The sequence below is a fragment of the Anopheles darlingi genome, chromosome 2, assembly GCF_943734745.1.
Source record: "Anopheles darlingi chromosome 2, idAnoDarlMG_H_01, whole genome shotgun sequence".
Classification (NCBI taxonomy): Eukaryota; Metazoa; Arthropoda; class Insecta; order Diptera; family Culicidae; genus Anopheles; species Anopheles darlingi.
The window spans coordinates 58147128-58169628 of record NC_064874.1 but is presented as its reverse complement, the minus strand read 5'-3'; the positions used below and the strand labels follow the sequence as shown (position 1 = coordinate 58169628).

The 22501-nt window shown below is 44.9% G+C and overlaps 1 protein-coding gene across 8 annotated transcripts in view; it reads right to left on the bottom strand.

Annotated features, from left to right (window-relative positions):
* Positions 1–22501, bottom strand: part of LOC125949902 (trafficking kinesin-binding protein milt) — an 85659-nt gene that overhangs the window by 52797 nt on the left and 10361 nt on the right. For 6 of the 8 annotated variants that reach the window (XM_049677374.1, XM_049677376.1, XM_049677373.1 and 3 more), the window contains 2 exons: positions 20313–20484; positions 18711–18920 (listed from right to left, as the gene is read on the bottom strand). In XM_049677374.1, coding sequence (XP_049533331.1) covers positions 18711–18920; positions 20313–20367 — 265 coding nt within the window. In that variant the 5' untranslated portion in view covers positions 20368–20484. Of the gene's footprint in view, positions 1–5334; positions 5656–18710; positions 18921–20312; positions 20485–22501 lie in introns of those variants that run through there. The other 2 variants (XM_049677369.1, XM_049677367.1) reach the window with 1 other exon arrangement.

The window sequence follows — 22501 nt, the reverse complement described above, 5'->3', positions numbered from 1 at the left end:
TAAAACTATCATTAACGTCGCCGGCTGGTACGCTAATGAAGACGTTAATTGCTGGGCGAAAAGAAGAGCGCCCGGTGCGGGAATGCGGCGCCAGCAGCATAATGCAAACGCGATCCCGTCCCGTCGACACACCCAGAACGGAATTTGGGTCTAGGCATAGGCAAATGAATGGTTGGCGTAAAAATGCAACCACATTCACAGTCAATAAGAGTGCTGCGCCATGAAATGATTAAAATTTTCAATCCAATCCCTAAGTGAGATGGCCACCGAGGACGAAATTCGAAACCGAAAACGATCGGTCGCTCGCTCGCTCGGTAGAGCTATGCGCGTGAGATGATTGAGAAAGTGCAAACGTCTCATTTGATAGAAGTTTTCGGACCATCGGTTCTGGGTCGGCCAGCCTTCACATCATGGTATGGCTTAGTTAGTTGCCATAAAATAGAGCGATAGATAGAGAGCCCCGCAATGATGGTGGTGTGTGGAATGGACACACACGTGGCCCCAGTGGCCAGCGCAGCAGCTGCAGCAGACACACGAATGCATTTTCTGCTCGACTAAGCCCAACATTATTGAGACACATTTAAGTCGATCGCTGCTTAATGCATCGCCTTAACGAACCAAAAAAAAAGTGGACCAGCAAAAGCGACACGGGAATGCACATTTCTCTGATTTAATGCACATTTCAACGACGTTTGACCAATGGAGGGCGAATGGAGACGTCTCATCAAGCAATACTACGTGATTAGCAATGACGCGCTCGTCCAACGTTAGGGTGGGTTGGGATTATCGAATTAAGCAGTTTATGTGATCTTTCATTGCGCCACCCACGGATGGATATTCTAATTTTGATTAGAATTAGAAATCACCAAGGAGAGGGCTTGGAACTTAAACCGTTTCATCTGTTCTCAAACTAAATACTATAAGAACCTTAAGTTCATTCTACAAGAACTCAATCATCCTTCTAACCTTGATCTATCCAAACAAAATTCTAACACTCTGCGCACTAATCCACACTCAATAGCTTTCTTTAAGCTATCGATTCCAGCAACCATCACTCTCTCAGGAAGTGCGTATTCGGTTCCCGGTGACTACATGCCAATGGGCTAAAAATAGCGCAGAGCTATTTCGTTTCAGTCCAGCAGCAAACCAACGATTCTCAACGACAAGAGTTGCTGCTACCTACTGGCTGGCTGCTCTTTCTTCCACGACTGCTAGCATCTTCTGAGCAAACATGAGCCGCAAAGATAAACAAAGCGTTTCCTGCCACTCTCTCAAGAAAACGGTCTCGTATGCCCAGGAAAACCGAACGACTTCTTATACCACGTGTTTGTAGTTCATCTTTTCCCTCCGGGCGATGACGCCGGCCACACACATGGGAGACACCTTTATACACACACACACACACACTGTGGGTCTCCGGACCGATGAGAAATGCAAAGAATTCAAACATGACCTCAAAATGGGATGGCGCCACAGCAGCGTAACACAAACCCCGTGGATTGAATAGGGTTCTTGACGAAGCAACGTGCAACTTCCGCTTCGCTTCGGTCGTAACATTAAGCGCGACGCGAACAGATTATAAATTTGTCCCTCGGGAGTAAGAAATCGTTCAGGACGGAGAACACCTTGAAGAACCTCCGCTTCGGAAGACGCCCCAGAAGTCAGGAGGCGCCAATTGTATTTCAATTTATGGGTCAAACTGCCACAAAATCAACCGACATGGAGTGGTAGTTGTCCGAGTTCAGTCCAGCCAACGAGGTTGAGCACCTTTTGATGACGGTGTTTAACGCTTCATCTGGCTGTCACAAATCATAAATTCAGTTTTTCATCTTCATTCAAGAGCTGCTGCTCAGCGCTCTGAAGTGGTAAAACGGTCAGATGCTGAAGGAGGGAATCCCAGGTAAGACACTAAATCCAATACAAAAGGCGTTAATGGTGTTGCTTAGACACTTTCCTCTAACAATTAGTATGATGCGAGCTGATGCCCGGTTTGGCGTACATAAAAAAATCATTAACACCTTTAAATGCTTGACATTTTAAAGGGCAGCGAAACTAGCCATTACCTGCTCTTCCCCTCCCCACCTCTTGGACCTACCATGTCAGGAGCTAGGAGGTTAAGATGATGGTTTTGTTAATGGGTTGGAAAAGTTGAATGAAATGGACGTCGCCCCCCTGTGAATCAAGCGGGGAAAACACTCATCATCTGCTACACGACGTCGACGTTCCACTGTGCAAACGGTGACAATGGATAGCGGTTATGATAATGGGTATTGTCAAACATGTAATTGACATCATTTCCAGGTTTGCTATCGCTTACCATCCGAGGGGAGGTTAAAGGCATTTCCTCGTAATTAAGCCATACTTCACTCGCATGGTAGCTCAAAAATCTTGTTAAAGCTCTTGGAACAAGGTTCTCGAGTGCCGATTAATTGTGCGTGATAGCGTCAAGTAGCATAGTAAGTAGTGCGAGTAAATTCCAGATAGCTATCATATCATGGTTAGCCTTACCATTACCAGCTGCCATATAATAAAAAAATGGTTTCCAGTTTCATCAAACGTACTTCACCGAACACGCTCGGAGATGATGATGCACCCTATTAGTCATGCAGTGCTTCGCGCCCGGACATATCATCGAGAGACGCGTCATCTTCTCAATTTACGAACACGGGTATCAACCACAGGAATCGAACGATTTTTCTGCATTAACAGAATTGATTGCCATACCCCGGGCGCCCCCGTAATTAACATAGCACAAGATAACGACGCCACCGGCGCAAGGGTATCTTATCTTATCAAAACGATATAAGTTCCCGCGATCCTCCGCGTCTTCAAGTCCGAGGAACAGCAGCTTCAGCAGAAGGTTTGTGAAAACAATGTAACATCATGTTACTATCATCAAAGTTTACCGTCGCTGTCCTCAACCTTCACTCAGGCTGAACGTAATGGAGCGCGAGGTATCAACAGGTGACGACCAAAGCAACCTATCCAACCCAGCGGTGCTCGATCGCGTCAAGGCGTCTGAAGTGAAAACTTTACGTGACCGCACACACTCACATATGGCGGCATCGCCGTTCGACGTCCACGGTACCCCACACCAGAGCGGAGTCGCCAGATCGGTTCGAATTGGAAAAAAGGAAATTTTTGGCGTTTGGCGTATTTCTTTTTCACTTTTCACACTCGAACGGACTCGAAGCTCCGTGGTGCGTTAGTGGCGGCCAACCGTGCCAGTGAAAATTCACCATCGAAGGCGGCGGCGGTGGCGACGAACCACAAATCCCCAACACTGGCCGGCCGCCGGTTGGACGTTGCCAAGAGTTGCTTTTCATGTATGTATTGGGTCCGGGTGGATGGGATGAGTTGATTGGACATCGCCGGCGGGGGTGTACTGTGGTTATGCTGCACTTTCGTCGAACATCATTTCTTCATTTCAAACATCCGTGTATATGCGCCCCCCGGCGAAACATCATGGCTGAGTGCGAGAGATGCGGTGTTGCACCAAAGGTAGGCAGACAGACAGGCGCACACCAGTACAACCTAGTGCACCCAGCTTACTACGTTTGTGTATTGAGAGAGGAATGCCGAGGATGAGCTGGAAGAAAAAGCAATGCGATCAAGGTCGCCCTCCTCTTCGTGAGGAGATGATGTGAGGTGGCGCCAAAACGCAATCTGGTGCACATCTCGAAGGAATCGTTGGTTGCGTTGTGTGATCGCGGTTGGATGCTTTTCGAGCAACGGAACATCATCTTGCTCTCTCGCTCTCTTTTAGGTATATCTAAAGGCACTCGTCGTGATAGAGAAGCTGCATTGCGTCTACAAATCATGCGGTATTTACTTCTCGAACAATCGTACGGCTTACTAACTATCAATGTCTATCATTGCAAATCTGGCGATAGAAAAGCGTTTCGAGAAAACATCTCAACCAATGTACCCGTGCGCCCGTTGCGGTGTGCACTAGAGCCTACACTAATCCAAATGGAACAGAACGTGGCAAGGATAAACAAACACCACGCAATGCGCTGCAAGGTGCATCGGTGTACCAGATGAGTTGGGACGTGTCCTTGAAAAACAGTAGCCGTAATGTGCGATCAAAGCAACACTACTACTATTACTACGATTGTTTCGAGACTCTCTTGTGTTTTGCTCTCTCGTTCTCTCTCTCTCGCTCCCTGCTCGGGGTTGGTCTGTTTGGAGTACTTTTTGCCATGTTGTTCCTCTTATTGCAGTGGATGGCCGCTACTGATGCTGTGTTGCTGGCGTTAACAATGATGGCAAACTGTCGAGGGTACGTAATTCGCAAAGCACAAATCCCGGCTTCCTGGTACAGTACGAGCACGCACCACTCTGATGCCGATACTGGCCCACTGTTGCTAAGGAAACATCATTGAACACCAGCTGAGCTAAGCTCACGTTCGTTCGAGGTTTCGTTTTCGATGCGGTTCCTTCCTTCCACCGGGGGCACAATACGATGTTGGTTTGAACGGGGGGTTTGAACGGATTCGAATTCTAATTTTACTTGAAACTTGCACTTTTTCCGCTACTTCACAGAGCGGCACTGTTACGCGTGGTGTGTGGTGTGCCCATCCAGAGTTGCATGAGCACCGCCGTGTGTCCACGGAACGGATTCTCGATGACACAACACAGCCGACCGCGGTTCCGACGAACTACGATGATGGCACAACGACCGCGTATTGATCGAAAAAGGATATTCCGGTAGCTTCCGGTCGCGTCCACCGAACGGTGAAGTGAACAATCCGAATGAACCTCGGACCTGTGGACACACACGTACGAACCAACGGAGTGAGGTCTTCCACAAGCACACACAAACATCCAGCTGAGCGGGTTGAGTCGTAACCGAAAGGATCGGCTGCCTGGTTTTTACACGATTTTACCGAGAATTTCTATAAATACACTTCACATGACGCACACGGAGAGCATTATAGGCCCGTCGTCGTGGTCGTCGTCGTCGTCTGTGGCTGACCGGACGTACCGTACCGTACCGCACCACACGCACGCTCAACGGTGTGCCGACCAAAAAGGCGTGAATATTGCAATTCGATTCCGGCTCGTTCCTCGTACACACAACACTCACATCGTTGGCCGCGCGCACTTGTCAACCCCGCGGAACGGGGCCCGGCGGCAGCGGAAGGCATGAAATTCAATGAAGATAACATACGCGACGCTTGACCACACGCAAACACACAAACAAGTGACCGAGAGCGCGCTTGGTCACGAGGTGATAGGTGCGAATCACAAAAAAACCCCGCGACCACTGGTGACCACAGGGAAGGGGGACATGTTAACCCCGTTAAGCTCATATCCGCAGGAGCTTCTTACCGCGAAATAATAGACACGCACGCACTTCCAACTCAACACCAACAGGCACCACAACGGAGACAACGGTTGGTGACGGTGACGACCCGTCCGCCGTTCAAAGTCCTGCAACGGAGGAACCGCCTTTGGTCGCCCGCAACGTGCCGTTTGAAAGTTCGAACAGAAATGCGAGAGAGAAACGGTCGGCAACATTCCAAAGGTTCCGCGCCACGGTGGTAGCCGTTTCTTGGGGCCACTCTCTGCTGCTGTGCTCGCCGCCGCTTGCGCTTGGCTCTCCACGATTTGGTCCGCGCTCAACGTAAACGATACTCGAACGCACCGTCGACAACGCTTAGTAAAGGGGATCGCGGTACACCCAACGAAACAGAAATAACATCAGCCCGTTGTATTTTCCTTTAAATACAACAGCGAAGGACTGAAGTTTATAGTTTTCATCAAACATGTGTGAATATGCTTTTAAATTAATAGCAAATCCAGTGGCATTAGATTGAACTCCTTGCTTAGCTACTTACGTACGGGCTTAGTATCTTATTTACTTACTTATCGAGAGAATGTATTATTTTCTATCAGGAGCCTAAAACTTTTTATACTTAGATTATTTCAATCCGTTTCAGAAACATATTGGGTCACCACTTCGTCATGCAATAATTTAGGAAAGAATGTCAACTTTCTTAAACAATGTCAAAATTCAATCTATAAGCGAATAATATAATTCTCTCCTTTTATAGAGGGATTAACGGATCAGAGGCATATGTGAAAGTTGATACAATCGAGAGTTGATCCATCTTAAGTTTACGATATTATCAGCTAATAGTGTGGGTAAAATCCATATAAAAATAAATGTTTCTACCGAAGATTAAATACCGCAAAAATGTACACGATATTCACAACTTTTGTTTTTAAGCAGTATACATAATCAAGAAGGCGGTTCTTTAGCAACAACCAATTAACTAAAAAATCATCGTTACTGCCCGACACTAAAAGACACAATTTTAGAAAACGATGTGATGCTGCTCATATTTCACAGGGTGTACAAGGGACTCGCTACTTAACTCACCAGTAGCGTTGCAGCGCGGCTCTTGGTTCTCTCGACTCGGGGAGTTCGTGAGAGAATGAACCATTTGGGTGAGAGCGCGATAAAGCTAATCAGAACCAGCTGACTCAACGACAAAACGTATGTCGCCGGCTGACTGTACAGTGTTGGTTAACTGGCTACTTATAACGAACTTGTGTTTAAAAGTTCCCCAAGTGGGGGGAACCACTTCCATTCTAAAATCATAAGCATCAATCCGTTTAGCAGCGTCAGGCTACTGAGGATAAGCACTTAACATTTTAATTTAAACAAACATTCATTACCGGTACAATGTAAACATAGAAGATGGTAGAATAGAACAAAGTACTTGCAAAGAATTTCTGCTCCGAGAGAGGGCAGAGAGAGAATCTTGCGGCGCGAAGGAAAGAATCGAAGACAACATACGCCAGACGAGAAGACGAAGAAACATCGATCTCACTTCACGCACACCACAGAACAACCCAACCCCATGGGGGTTATCATGGAGCTGTTTGGCGTAGCAATGCGACCGCCTCGACGAGAGCTTGTGTTTCCATATTCCATTAGATCATTTCTCTGCCCGAACACGTCGCATAGCTAACACCACGACCACGACATTGGACGGTTAATCCAGCCGAAAGCACGATCAGCCACCGCCGAAGAGCGTCTAATCAGCGGATCAGCGAGAGCGGTGACCAGCCCCAGCCAATGTCTCTGCGGTAAATCGATCCGGAATAAGACGTATTTCTTGGTCTTCCCACGGGAAATCGATGTTACTCGAGGAGCAGCAGCACGGAGCGGTCGATTTGCTTTGGTCGATTATTTTGAGTGCGTTACGAACGAAGACTACTGGCAGGCAGCATGATGACAGCATGAAAAGAAGGGCGGGCATGGCTATGTGAACCACGCGCCACAACAAGCTCGGTAGTAGCAGAGTACCACGCGTTTTAGGGGGCATTTATTTTCGTACCGACGACATTCCGAATCGGAGGAAAGGAAGGAGTTTCATGTTTTCTGTTCCCCATCGTGCGTTCGGTCTATGAGCGACGGTGGCTCACTATCGATCGAGTGACGTTTGGCTCACGGTTGGATGTGAAACCGAAACTGTGCCAATGTCGGGAACGAGGCAATAAAATAGAATATAATATCTACAAAATCATGGTTCTGACCTTTACTGTGTAAAGAACAAGAATTTGCGACAGACAGTGGTTCTTTGACTGTCAATAATATATTTTAGCGGAGATGTTAAATCGTATCTGCAACATTCAATCCAAACATCTTATTGTATTGGTAGAAGCTTCTAGCTTTTATTAATTATCTTTCCAAACCAGATTTTCCTAAAGTACAAGAGCCCCATTCTTACGATCATCTCCTTCCGGTTCATCATAGTTTAATGAGTCCAGGTATTGCTCTCCTTTGGAAAGGTAATGACTTCATTAGCGATTTTCATTTCCGCATGCGACTAACACGCACCCATTAGCATAGCACTGACCATCAGCCAGTGGCTCGCATGCCTATTTCCATTCGTCTGCACAGCGTCAGTCACAGAATCATGGCGCACCGCAATCATCCGTCGTCGGTAGCCATGATCTCGTGCCGTTTTATAAATATGTTTCCGTCCCCCATCCCCACTCAGGACTGGACAGTGTACCCAATCTGTCACCGCAAATCGTCAAAACGGTCCCCCTAGCCCTAGTACGGTGTGTGCTGGGGTACTGCATATGATCGTTTCCCGAAACGGTGAATTTATGATTTAATGTTTCCTCACGCAAACCGCACACATCACATGATCACGTGTGGTGAGAAGCTAGAGAAAAGCACACAACAACCACAAACTGCCATCGTGGCAAACGGTTCTACGGCGGTCGGTGATGATGTGTGTTCAGCATTTCAATTATGAACCCAAACATATTCCACCGGCTAGCACGAGACATTAGTCATGCGCTGCGAAGGCATTGGTAGATCCACCATCACGAGGTAGAACTGCAGCGGCGATCATCGAAAAACAGGTTTGCCGGGACCCAGGCGTGATTCATTCCTCACTGACATCGAGCGCGAGCGCAGTCGGTTGGGGGAATTTGTGTGTAAACCGGCCTGATCAACCGGCGTGCGACTGATCGTTGGACAGGCGTTGGAAGCCATACCACTGAACCACCTTACCGTGTTTCTCCGTGGTTCATGGAGTGACTACGGATGTACAAATCATAATTCCGTACACAGTGGGTGTGTTGGGTCTGTTCCAACGAACCTCGATCATGCACGGAACATCAATACAGCAACACTACGGCGCTCGCAGAAGGCATAATGCATTCGTCGCGATCTTTTCGCGCTTTGGGCATCTCTCTGAAGTGCATCGAAGCGTAAGGGTATCGCGTGGATTGGTTTGGTGGGAGATGGTAGCCTCAGAATCTTTCAACCATTCTTGGCCGTTGAGCACCAAACGAAGGGTGTATCGGCATATTTCTTGTTGCGCGATGACGTGCATCTAAGGCAGCTCCAACTGGCTGGAACGGAATTTCATGTGGTATGTAGAACAAGACGAAACAATCGTCAACCAACCTACTTCCGATCCGGCAGAACTAGGACGCTCTTAAGCCTCCATACACATTGAGATTATCCATCATTCCAAGAGTTACATACATACATACATTAACGTTTGTTCAGTCACGTTCAGCTCGCTCGCACCATTCAATCATAAAATCTCTCCTTACGAATGAAATTTGCAAGCGAATAACAACTCACGCCCGAGATACCAGTACTGAGATTTTTGGTCGACTTAGATTTTCGTGGATGACCTCACTAACGTTCAGATTGTTACACAATATGCAAAATCGGATGGATGATGTTTAGGTGTATGGGAGCTTTATGCATCCAAGGGCCAAAATAATCGCAAACCACTTTGAAACTTTAATCGATCGATGCTAGCGACAGTTCATTGCAAGACTGTTCACATGAATTGTTAGATCGACTTCAACTCTGTTTTTCCGCTACAACACTGTGCACACGTGGTGGTTGCATTACAACCAAATTTGCCATAAATTACAATTAGCAACAACAAAAAGAAACCAGCCGCAAGGTATAAAAGGGAAGGCATAAGGCAAACTGGTCCTATGTGCACCGGTTACTTCATTCCGTACACGTTGCTATCCCCTCATATCTTAATTATGTGTAAAATTCTGCTAGACACAAGGTGCACAGAATGCAACCACCGCAAATCACCTTAACGGTGTTCTCGAGCCATTGCCGCGCGTATTCATTGCAGAAACTGGACTTTATGGTTCGGTATGGAGTAGGAGGAAAACCGGAACCGGGTATGAACTAAGAATTATGTGGACGGGCTGGCTGGCTGCTTGCTCGCTTGCTTGTTGCAGCCTGCAGGCATAACTCAGGTGGGATACCATTAAAACCATACCAAAGCTGTACAGCAGGTTTAAACGGTATATCTCCAGACATGGCTGCACTATTGTAGAGCACGTGCTTCGTGCAAGCGGTGAGCAATTGGAAGAATTGGAGGAAAGGTTGATGGTGAGTGGTAGAGTATCGATGCGGAACGTACCCTTCATAGGATCTAGAAGCAATCCAAGCACCTTTTCCTTAACGCCTCTAGGTGATAAGAATTGCTTTTTCCCTGTTCTACCCGATCGTGATCCTCAGTCTCGCCATTCAGGGTCATTCATCTCACGATCACGGAGATATTTGTGGCACTAAGGGTATCAGTCGCTTTAAGCAGCTACTCTCGACTTATCGTACCGTGAACAAACAACATAAAATCATGTTTATCTGCTTTCAATGAAGTTGCGCAATTGACAGCGTCATTCATTAGCTCGGTTTTGCTAAGTTAATAATAGAACGATTTCGAAATTAACGGGGATTATGCTACATTTGATTTGTGCGCATAATTTATCCAAGATCTTGGACATAGCAATGAATGGTTTTACAACAGAAAAAATTAGTTCCACTCAGTAGGGAGAAAGGTAGAGCCTTTTCCTTTATCCGATCGAGCTCTCGTCGTTGGTTATGAGCATAGTTATGCAAAGCAGTTACGATTTGCTGCTTGTGGCCTCCAGCTAGCGCACAGTGTGAATAGTGGAGCTTCGGTTTCGAGCAAATGCTTTTACCATCTATCCTCAAAACATCATATCCACAAAAAAAGTGCATTAACACCTCACATGCAGTGACAACGACGCGGTTGCTCCTGTGAGGGTGAGCAATCGTGTAGGTGAACACACCGAGGGCGTTGGCCAGTGCGCAAATGCGTTTTGCTAAGAATCGACCAAAATCTGCACCAAAATAGACAAACGGCCACATCCAACGATCACCGACGATCATCAGTCAGCCAGCTAGCCAACCAGGCCCACTCACTGAGTTCGTGTCAGTCACGCAGAGCGGCGATGAATTGGTTATGCTGGTAAGGTATGGTAAGGCCACCCCTAACACCTCCTCGGTCTGGTGTTGATTTTTGCCCATATTTTCTGCACTTTCTGCGTTCCGTTTACCGCCTGCCAACCGCTAGATCGCTCCTTCAAATGGCGTTTGCTGTGTCTTTTTTTGCGCGCGCCAAAAAAAAAACCTTCATGACGGGGGGCTCTCTCTCTGTCTCGCGCAATGTTGCAAATGTTGAATAACAGACTGCCAGCCGTCATCGCCGTGTGGCCATCGTCGGTAGTCGAAAGGGGCCGCCGACACAGCGCCGTTGGGGCTGACTTTGACGCGCAGAACCATCGAAAACCGACGGTTGATGGTGGTGGTCGAGGGGTGCCAAAATGGTTGCTCATGTCGTTGTTGAAGGCACAGATATGCAAACCAATATATCCCACCATCTCTGGGTGGAAGCTCTGCGTCATGGATGATGGCATCTTTTGCAGAAACCATAAGCAAAAGTTGTCGAAGGGCGAGACGAGGACATACGTGAGTTGATTCCTTTTTGCTGCGATCAACAGGGAGACACAAAGCTTGAGTGATCATGTTTGCAAGGTGACCGTTTGCTTAAGAAACGACTTAAGATGACTCATAAAGGCAATAATACTTTTGAGTAAACATGTCGATTACCTCATTTTGTTTGCGAATCAGCGATTTGTCTTACCTTGTAAATATGAGGACTTAGTTGTTTTCAACATGAAATTCATAAAGAAAAATTATTATCTTTATGAAACCTAATGTTTGAAGAGCGCATTTTGAGAGACGTTACAAAGATAATAATCTTCTACGCCAGCGATTGTCCCCAAATGGAATCGAAAGCGAAAAAGACCCTGCGATAACGTGCAAATTGTTAGTGAAGCTTCAACATCATTACATTCCCTTCAATCTCGGGCACCTGCGCTGCTATCGACGCGCTATTTCGTGATTACGAACGAAAATGTAAGATTACAAAATTGGCTCACAAGCTCGGTCCACTCTTTTACGGTGGCGATCACCATTCAAACAATGCCCACAGTAATTGGACTTAAACTGCACCAATATTGTCCTCTCTTCCCTCCCCTTCCGCCCAAAATTGATATGAGAAATGCGAGAAAATGCGTAGCATTCATTGGCGGCATTTGGAGGAGTGCGATTGGCAGCAATGGCCGAGGGCACGAGGGATCGGTGGAGCAGGAATTTCCAGCATCGTTGGCCTCGTGAAGGGTTGTGGTTGATCATGCAACTTCTCGTCTCTGACCGCCATACACTTTATCTGCCCGATTCGGTTATCAAAAACAAAAAACCAGGTTTCCCTGGTACGCATTTACGCAAGCGAATCTTCCCAACACAATGCGAATGATGCACGGGATTGGTTTACACAATTACAACTTGATCCGTTGGTCGACTTGAAACGGAAAGAATGGTGAAACCCTATGCCACGAAAGCCCAGTCGGAAATGGAACACCACAACCGACCACAATTGATACCGTTTGACCTAAGTAAATATCATCCCTAATGCTCACTCCAATGCCTGTCTGGTTATGGAAGGTGTGTGCGGGAGTCTAACAGGATATTCTGAACCACTTATGTAACACGATCAGATACAGAAAGCACGTGGGAAAGGAAACCAAAGAAGTGCATTCCCTAGCGAGCCAAACAGAAAGCTGTCCCACATTTGTACGGACACAAATCGTAATCGGCTTCCAACACAATTGTGCATTTCTTGATCAGCTTCAAATCAAACGTCCCACTTATTGCGTCCTGTCACCCTTGTGCTTAACTGATAGAGACAAGGCAAGTAAATCCGATAATCCATCAGGATTGTGGCTGACACCGTATGACGAATTTCATTTGTGGCAAATAATATAATGCACTCCTCTAGGAAATCGCGAAATTGATTTAAAAAAAATACAGGAAAAGAAAAAGCCCGCGAATTGGTGCAGCCCAAAAGGGGGAAAGATAAAGGGGGCTTGCTTCTAGAAAGCATTTCTTATCACGCTTCGATACGACTGCGCGATGCGTTGGTGCGCAATTGATTTCAGTGCTGCAAATATCCGGGAGCCAGGAGGGCTGATGCATCTACTAGCTAACTGCCAGTCACACGTAAAGCCCCTGGCGTACGTGATGATCGTGATTCGGTTTCTTATCGGGCGTTAAAGTTTTGCTTCTTTTCTGCAAAACCGCTTCATTCGGAATGTTGTCATCGATGGAGAAGCCCAGATAGAAGGAACCGAAAAGTGATAATACAGGGTGGGACAAAAAAAACAGATAAACGTTCTTGAGTTTTTTTTCCAAGACTTCCAAACTTTTTCCAGACCTCAACCACTCTGAAAACATAATATTTTAGAAGGGTAGAGCTCCTATCGTACTTTTAAATAAATCTTATCTCGGTTGTCAGCTAATATTAAACATTGGATATCAAACATTTGACCTCCAAGCAGTTCCAATCTGATTCTGCTGGTGCAGTTTTCAATATGAAAACTTTTTGATACCCAGTATTGGTTCACTGTCAGCTCGAAGGCCCTTTTTACAAAATATGTTTTCGATTTGCTATGCTCATGATTAAAACAATTGAAAAACACTATTGAAAATGAGAAGGACGCTATAAAATACACTTTTGGACGAATATACGTTTTTGGACAAATAGTTTTGAACATCAACAAAAGATTTTTGCGTATTTTTATGGAACAACCTGTTAAATGTGGAGCACACTCGAAGAATAGAGATTAATACTCCCACAAGGTTAGCATCATTGGACACGATTATGAAACATAAAAGGGATTTGTTACACAACGTTAAGATGAGAATGCGTCCCAGATTCCTTGCCTTGCTTTATAAACCAGCACAATCCATTGTTTTCCATCATCGATAGAGTCATCACCACGGCACGCCATCCAATAGCTAGACTAAATGAAGTGATCAAGCGATCACCACTATGCCATGCCTCGTTTGATGCTGCGCTTCATGCGCGGGCAACGATCACATCATAATTCACCGTGGAGAGAGAAGTAAACCAAAAGTTATTTAGGCCATGACGGGACACCCTCTACCCGGGGGTAACGGTCAAGATTGACGAAACGAATACGTCACGGGAAACAACAAGGAGCACTAGTAGGAAGCTGGATTGGCAAGCGGCGAGGGCGGACAACAATGACTGGACCCGGGTGGTGCTGATGGGGCTGATCGCTCAAAACTCAACTGGAACTTTCAGCCTCGTTAGGTTTGTGTTCCGGAGATCACCGCCTTACCGGTAATGCCAACCAGGTGGAATGCGGCTAAAACGCAAGAAGACAAGAAGAAAGGGATTTGTTTCGTCAAGTTAATCATCTGTGAAAAGCTTTAATCACAGGTTGGTTTCATGGTTAAACGAAATGGTTTCGCGAACGAAAGCCCAGTTCGCGAAATCAGCGTGTTCGCTGTCGGGTTGTCTAGGACTATGTAAGTGCCCGCAAATGCCATGTTTCAATTCGGTTATTGTGGGCAACTCTCTCAAAAGTATACCTGGGCGAAACCATCATTGCAACAATGTATCGAAGACCGCAAGTTCCAATCACGTAAATGAAGCAGAAAATCTTTTTCTCCGTTCAGCACCGAGCTTGGAGGTAAAGATGAAGACATTTCCTCTGCTCTGCTGGCGACGTTCCTAATGGACCGGAACCTCGTATCGCGTTCAGGAAGGATTACATTTATCAATAATGGAGGACGAGCGAAGCGAGTGGTTAATGTTCTCAAATTTTTTTAATGAACAGATCACAACTAATCGCAAATTGCGCCACCATGTCATCATGGGGCAATCAAAAGGTAGGAAGAAGCTCTGCTATTGATTTTGATAGCAGCACACGCGCGGGCCACAAGGGACCAACGCCCTATGTAAGACACCACCATCTTCATTAAGCCATCGGAACTTGATGCCGTGGGATTGAGATTTTGTTTCGCAAGAGATGCGACCGTCTAGCTGCCAGAGCGGTCAGTGTGGAGATTATAGAGATTCTAGCGAGTAATGAATGGCTATTGCCGTTTCCTCTTAGATGATGATCATGTCTCGCTGCTGAGGGGAATGAGCATAATTATAATCCCTACCAAAAGGTGTCCACCACGAGCTCATGCACTCAACTGGGTAAAATCGAATTGCGAATGAAAAACTAATTAAACGCCTAATTGCGCCAGGAGGTTCTCCGTTCGTGACGCTGCATCGAGGCACGGGTTTTGGAAGTCGACGTTCAACGAAAAAAAAAGTCGTGCAAGTTTGGACACACCATGACCGCAATTTTATTGTTTTGAAAGCCCATCGCATAGCGGTCGTGTGAAGCAAACGCATATTTTAAAAGCGTTTATTGAATTAGGAACAAAAGAATAATCAGCAATTGGTGAACAAAGGCGCTAGGGAGTAGAATGATTATGAATTGATTTTTGTTTTCAATTTGAAGTTGCTATTTTCTCAGCTACAATCGTTGACCCATCAGGTGATATTTGCTCAAATATATTAAGAATGTTCGCGCATCAATTGATTTGATCGTGCCGTCATTAAGCCATAAATTAATTGCACGACTTCATGCAAATATCTTAGTAATGAAGGGAAATTGGAAATTGATCCACTTTGCAAACTGCACTTTTTATGCATCAACGACTTGTCAAGTCACGAAAGGGGTTACCTTCTTGTTTTACGGTTGAACACCTTTCATTAGCTGTGCAACAGTTAAGATCCAAACCCACACGGACACTGCCTGTGCTCACAACACATTGTGACGCATGGCTAACGGCAGCCAATTTCCTTCTGCATCCGAAATTAAGTAACTTTGGTTCTGCAAAAAACCAGAAAATTATAAAAGTAGCAAACGACCGCTTCTGCTTTCTCTGCTGTATAGCGTCTTCCTCCTTCACCGTTATTTCATCATCGATAAGGAAATTTGCTTACGAAGCGTCATGCATGGCCGTAACGACCGGATTCCTCCACATCGGCTGGAAGGTCTACTACACCAGGGACAAGTACTTTCTTGCTTCATTGGACACGACGCAGGATTCGCTACAAATCGATCATAAAAGGCTAACTTTTAATGGCGTTTCTTTGATCCCCTAGACACGGGTTTTCAATGTCAATTTTCATATTTTCCATAAGGCTGCCTACCCTCGTGCCCTCGTGTCCGTAAGTGCAATCCGTTGACAGATTACCATCGTTAGCAGTCCCAATCTGAAGGCGACCGATGCTAGGTTCTCTAGTCGTTACGACTTTTGGTGGTGCGGAGTTAACGAGTTTTGGGTAACGTTCTTCATTCAATTAAGGTCAGCGTGATGAAAAATGTGCAGCATAATGGACAGTAACAATGATGTGAGTTTGATCCAGTGCGCGGGTCCTCGAAACACACAAATTGACAATTTTTCTCTCGAGAAAGAGTGATGGAATGTGAGAACACAGATCTCGACACCGTCTCCTCGCGTTCAGTTCTGCCATTAATTCACACTTCATTTGGAAGGGCATTTTTGACACCCAGTTTGTAAGCGAGTGAAAGATGAAAATGAGTTGGAAACATATTTTAGATTTACGCTCCTTCTGTTAACAATGGCCACAAGCCCCTACCATCACAGAAGCATGCGTCGTAAAAACGCATATCATTATAATAGACTACGACTAAGGCTGAAGGCACCGCAAGAATCAACGAACATGGTAAAAGAAAGACATTCACGCATTTATGCATCGTGAATTGTAAATGCAAAAAACTGAAACAAGACCAACCAACAGCATTCCAGTAATGCAGCCATGGCATGCCCGGTATTTGCACGCCCGGACGCAGTCGCAATCGGAACTGAAGTCAACCACCGTCGCGCCATAAAAATTATGACCATGAAAGTTAAACTCGCAGAAAATTACACTAAATGATTCCAAGGTGCGTCGCGCTTTACAAGCCGTGATGGAATTAATGATTTCGACCTCATCCCCGGGCTCGCCATCGCCTTTTCTTCACCACTGGGTCAGTGGAATTCACACTTTCTTTGGGAAACACTACTTAGGGTGGGATCTGATTACATTTGAGAAAACCCCATTTTTTACCTCAGTTGACTACAATTGATGATGTCAAAATAATACTTGGCAGGGGTAATATTAACAGGTGAAGGTTAGTACACCTACACATGAGAACATGCGCAGCAGAGGTCAAACCCTATCCTAATGCATGGTGACCTTTTGCGTAACCGAAAGCATTAGCTGCGAGGCGGGAGAGGCGCGGTAAGCGATTATTTTTTGGGGACAACGGCCAGACCACTTACTCTGACCCTAAAGACGGTTACATTATAAGCGATAATACGATTTACGGCTGCTCCCGCACAGTCTATGATGGATGCGACGCGAGTTCAACGTTCCCATGGAGTAAGACCATTTTCCTCCTGTTGACCATAGCGAGCAGTGACCGCGCCGTGATGTGATTCGGACCTCACAAGACACCACTACCAGAATGTCGCCACACAACGGGTGGGTGCCTCCATTTCTTAATCGATTTCAGTAACAATGTGCGAAGTTACGCACATTAGTGCCACTGTAGTGCTAGCTGTCGATTTTAATGACGATGGTCACCGTAAATCTAGCGGCAGACAGGTTTCGTCTTTTTTTTCATCCGAATCTGTGTGGAGATGCGCAAATGGTACCTTCCGAATTTGAAGGTACATAGCAGCGTTACCTTACAGTTTGGCAATTGCGAAGATGCGCATCGAAAGAGACGGATTATCTCACCGTACCTATATCAAGTCCACTTTTTTCATTAACCTAAAAACCTAAAGGCAATATTGCCTAGTCATTGTCATTCGGACACCTTATAGCCCTGGACAGTAATTCAATTACAAGTCGGTAACGTAACACCATATTTTATATTGAAAAATCCTCTCCAGAATGTGCTGGTGCATTTGTGATGGTAAGAGGTTTTCGTTGTTATCATCTTTTGCTCCACTTATCGGGAACGAATTCGCATCTTCGACAGACTTCCTAGCAAGCTGCCAATTGATAAGATAAACGGAGCTACACTTACCTTGCATCTTGTCTGCTTCGTGGCTCAACAAGGTTTCGAGGCTTCCTTATTAAGAAGAGCTGCATTGGCGATTGCCGTTACTATTATCTAGAAGCTATTTACTTATTGTTAATATTTCTTTCTCAGTTCCAGTTACAATATGAAGATTACGACTATTTTTTCTAACAACAAGATGTTGGAAAGGTAGCCACATACCACCGCCTATTGACTTATTACTTAAACTAGTAGTAGTTTACATGTTATGGGTTGATAAATTGAAATCAGTGTCTTTTTGTCGAACAATCTTGGTGTAGTCTTCGTTTGTCGAATCAAAAGTTCACGCATCGATATCGAAATTCAGCTTAATTGAGTATGTCGAACAATAATTGAAGTTTAAAATTGGAAATTGAAAATATGAATTTTCGAAGGACCAACCGTTTCTTCGGGGCAATAACAGAATGAAAAACAGAGTGATAGCTTCAAGAATATGGAGATCAATTTGATCATTTAATCAGGCTCAAAACCCAACATTTGAACAGAAAAAGGAAGACTTCAAGAATGCGCTTCGGTTAGCAAATTTAAGCTGTCTAATCATGGTTTATCGAAGATGCACTTATATACGATCGTGCACATACTACCCTGACAACAAAAAATCATCACTCTGGCGTTTAATAATAAATCCATAGGTCTGTGAGAAACAGAACTTCGAAAAACTGTAGGATGTAATTTACTAGAGAAATTAAATACCTAATCCCTCAATATATTGATAAACCAGGTGCCCGTAGAATCATTCGTTGCTTCAATAAAACCCTCAATATTGTGCTATAAAACCCGAGCCGAGACACCTATCGGGTTTAGGGCTCGGACTGATCATTCCATAATACCTTTTATGGCGATTTTATAGCATTGAGCTTTGAGATAAAGCTTTCAGTACTTACGGAAATAGTTCAGCACCTCTCGCGTTTGCTCCACGGTCAGACCGAGCCCCTCGGTCGGAATGGGTAGCGTCGGATACTGCACGAACCAGTCCTGGTTCTCGTAACCGCCGAACGTGGTTGTCGTATCCGCCCGGATCTTGTACCGTGGGATTTGCTCCTCCAGGAGGGAGAAAATCTCCACCTCCGGCAAATTTTCTGAGCTGCATACTTCTGTGGAAACAAAAAAACGAAAGAATATCAAACTAAAGAAGTTCCCGTTCTGAGATAAACATACAGAATGGACGCGTGCGTGACTTAGATATAGACGGGCGCACATTTTGTGGCTATTTGGAGACTTGTTGTGACCACACACTTGGTGGCAGAATTTGTTTTACAGGCGGAAATCTTCCCCAGACCAGACCACTGCGCCGTGTCGAAGCGTGGAAGTAGTGATCGTTGACAGACAGCAGCTGTTTTTAGAAACGCGTGCTTCTTTCACCTATCCAGTCAATGCAGACATTCAAATGTTGGAGCAACTAACTTTGAAAGTGAAGAATGATTTCAACACCATTCATTTTGGTAAACAGAACACAGCCGATTGCGTCACAATAGAATGGAATCGTTTCTTAATAGTAAAATACATGCGTTTTCACTAACGTCACACACGTACCCATATATGCATTTTGATGATGAACAGTCTAGGACAGCGGAGTCACGACGCACTCTCAACAACGTTGGATGTTATCACTCAACGGTCGTATCATTTTATTGCCACCCGAGGCATGTGTCATCTAACAAGGGACGATAGGTTCCGGAAATAAAACTACCAGCGGCACCAACAACCAAAGCACAAGAAATTGTCAGTGCTGAACAACGATCCCGTTTACGACATCAAAAGTTTCACCGTCAATTGGTAGCCACCACAATTGGAGCATAACGAATAGTAGTCTCTATAAAGATTGCCACCGTATCGAAATGAGCAAAAGGCTAGTGCTAGTAGTTTAGTCCGTTACGTATTGCCGTGCTCAACTTTCTAGCTATGCAGATGCATCAGCGACGCGGACGACGACGATCTATGCGAATCACGCTACAAGATGCATGGAAATCCACCGACAACCTTCATCGGTCAAGGACAACGGCTTCGCTTTTTCCGAAAATAGTTCTCCAATTTCTCTCAATTAAAACATGCTTCGACTGGCAACAGTGGAAAAGTAACAGCGGGCAGCTTCATTCAATACTCAAACGTGGCGTTTGGGTTTCACTTTCTCGGTCGCATTCATTGATCAACCTCTGCAGAGCGGCAGGCAGGAAAAGCAGCAGCAGCAGCAGGTGAGTCCGCGATTGAAGTGCTTCATCACCGTCAGCGCCGCCAAATAGCTGATTGCCAAACATCATGCAAACGTGTGTCTCTCGATGCCGCAGAAATAGTGTATCAGTTTGGTTTCTCCTTATTCGCGAAAGAGACGGTTGAATCTTCATTGAGATCGATTATTAGGAATCTTGTACAATACGCCATACATCAGCGATGTTAGGTCGATTCTTTCACCTCCTTGGCGTCAGAATAATAGTCCCTCTGTCAGTTCGAGCATGCAGTAGAAACCTCAACAAAACTTCACTACGTACCAGTTATGCATCCAACGTCCCGCTTCTCTGTTGCCTTCTTGGAGGCCTGCTGCATAAGCAATCGCTTGCTCGGCAGTCCCGGCAAATGCTTCTCGATTGTCGCCTGAGTATTGGGGCTCAGGGGTATCCTGGCCCCACATTGTGAGGCAGCCAGTTTGGATTGATACTGTTTCTGTGGAATAAAAGAAATGGACAAAGTTCATTAGTACACATTAAGCTCTGTAGAGCACAGCTGACTAAAGATATACATTATGCAAAACCAGTTTATCTATATGTTTTATGGAAATTCTGTGTAAATAATGTGGTGAAGGTTTTTTTTTCAATGTCAATGGGATTCTGTTCGTAAATGGGATTTGTTTGGAATTCCTAAAATAAATTCACAAGTTAAAATAAAATATGTTATATGGCAAAGATGCGGTTGCAGAAAATGTTAGGTGTTTCTTAAAAACACGATGTTGTCAACACCAACATGTAGTACTCTCAACAATGTATTTAGCTATATTATTAGAAAGATATTAAACATCTGATTTTTTTCAGACTATAAAACGGATAAACAGATATTGATAGAGGTTACCAATAATATGGAAAAATCAACAACAGAATTGTTCAACTGGTAAAATGAGACTAAAATAACTAATTCAACTCAACTCTAATTCGCAAATGTTTAAAACAGCAGTAAAATGATTTATACTTTAGTCAATAAAGTTTTTCTGATATTGTGGCGAAGAGGAACATTCAGAAAAATAAAAGAAAATCCAAATGAGTAGTAAAGTGACCTGTTGTCAATTACACTATTCCTACTATCTTTTCTCCTGGATCTCTCCCTGTCTACCAGTAATCTAGGGGAACGCACTTAGCATTTAATAACAAACAAACAAACCAGAGCAGCCAATGTCAAGGTTATCAATGGACCTTGCGCTGCCGGGAACGATTAACGCAAGCTTCAAAGGATGGCCTCGTAGCATATAAACCTTGATTCCGGGTTTGTGGCATCGTTTAACCAACAACATTCCCAAACCTGCGTGTTGACATCATTGTAAAGGTCACTTAAGATTCAGCGCAGCATGTGATGGGAAATAAGGTTTTCCCAGAGCATCCATCCCTTACCCCTTCCCACAAAACATGATACCATAGCGTCGCACCCCAAGAAAACCGGTGACATAATTACCAGCCGCCGTTTTAGCCGCTAGAGCACTGTGAACTAGCATTTTACATAACCGTCCATGCGGGAGGCGGCGCTTCAAGAGCGATCAGCCGGCCGAACCTGAATCTTCGCGACAACGAGTCATTTTCGCACGTCGGACGTACCCGCAGCCGAGGTGTTGGCGCGAGGAAATCGGGATTAAAAATAACGCCTGTCGCGGTCGTCACAGAACACAGAAGGTATTATCAGCCAAGTCGGGCTGGTGGCGATTTTGTGGTTCATTACCGTGGGTCTACAGTTGGGTGTGTAATGAAGGGAGGTAATTAAATTAAAATATGTTGTTAAATAAACACGTAAGACAATAAACACAATAACCGACTAAAAGTGTCATAAATTTGCGGAACACTTAGCAAGCAACGGATACTAATCAGTTGAGAGATTAATGGATTAGTTGGTGTATTTTGATGTTAAAAATCTTTAACAATTAATAATGAAAATAGAACAATGTGTTAAGCACAGCGCTTGTACGGAGTTGTATAGCATACATCTGAAAGGTTTATTACAATGTATGAGCTTATTGTAATGCATAATATTCCAACAAGATAAATAAACCCGTTTTTGAAAGTGTACAAGAAACATAATTTTTCATTCTAGTTCACAGAACGAGGTGACATCGAGTTCTGTACCGCAGTGACACTCATTACCCTTGGCATGACTTCAACAGACTGTGCCAAAAATCAAGAGATTCACTCACTCTCAACCAACTCAATAGCGATGCCAAAAGGGTTTCGAGAACTTGAGACTCTCTTTTGAAATATGTTTCTCTTCAAAAACGGACGTTTTGGCACAAATGTGGCATTTTAAATTGAGATATTTAACAAAAAAAATCTTATTAATAACATAAAAATGTCATTTCACACCGGCAAACAGTCGAAGAAGTTCTTCTCCGCAGGTCGTTATGCAATCTAAAACGGTTACAACTACCAACTGACCCTTTTCTGCCACCTCTAGAACGCATCGATCGCCGTCGCATTGGGTCAGGTCA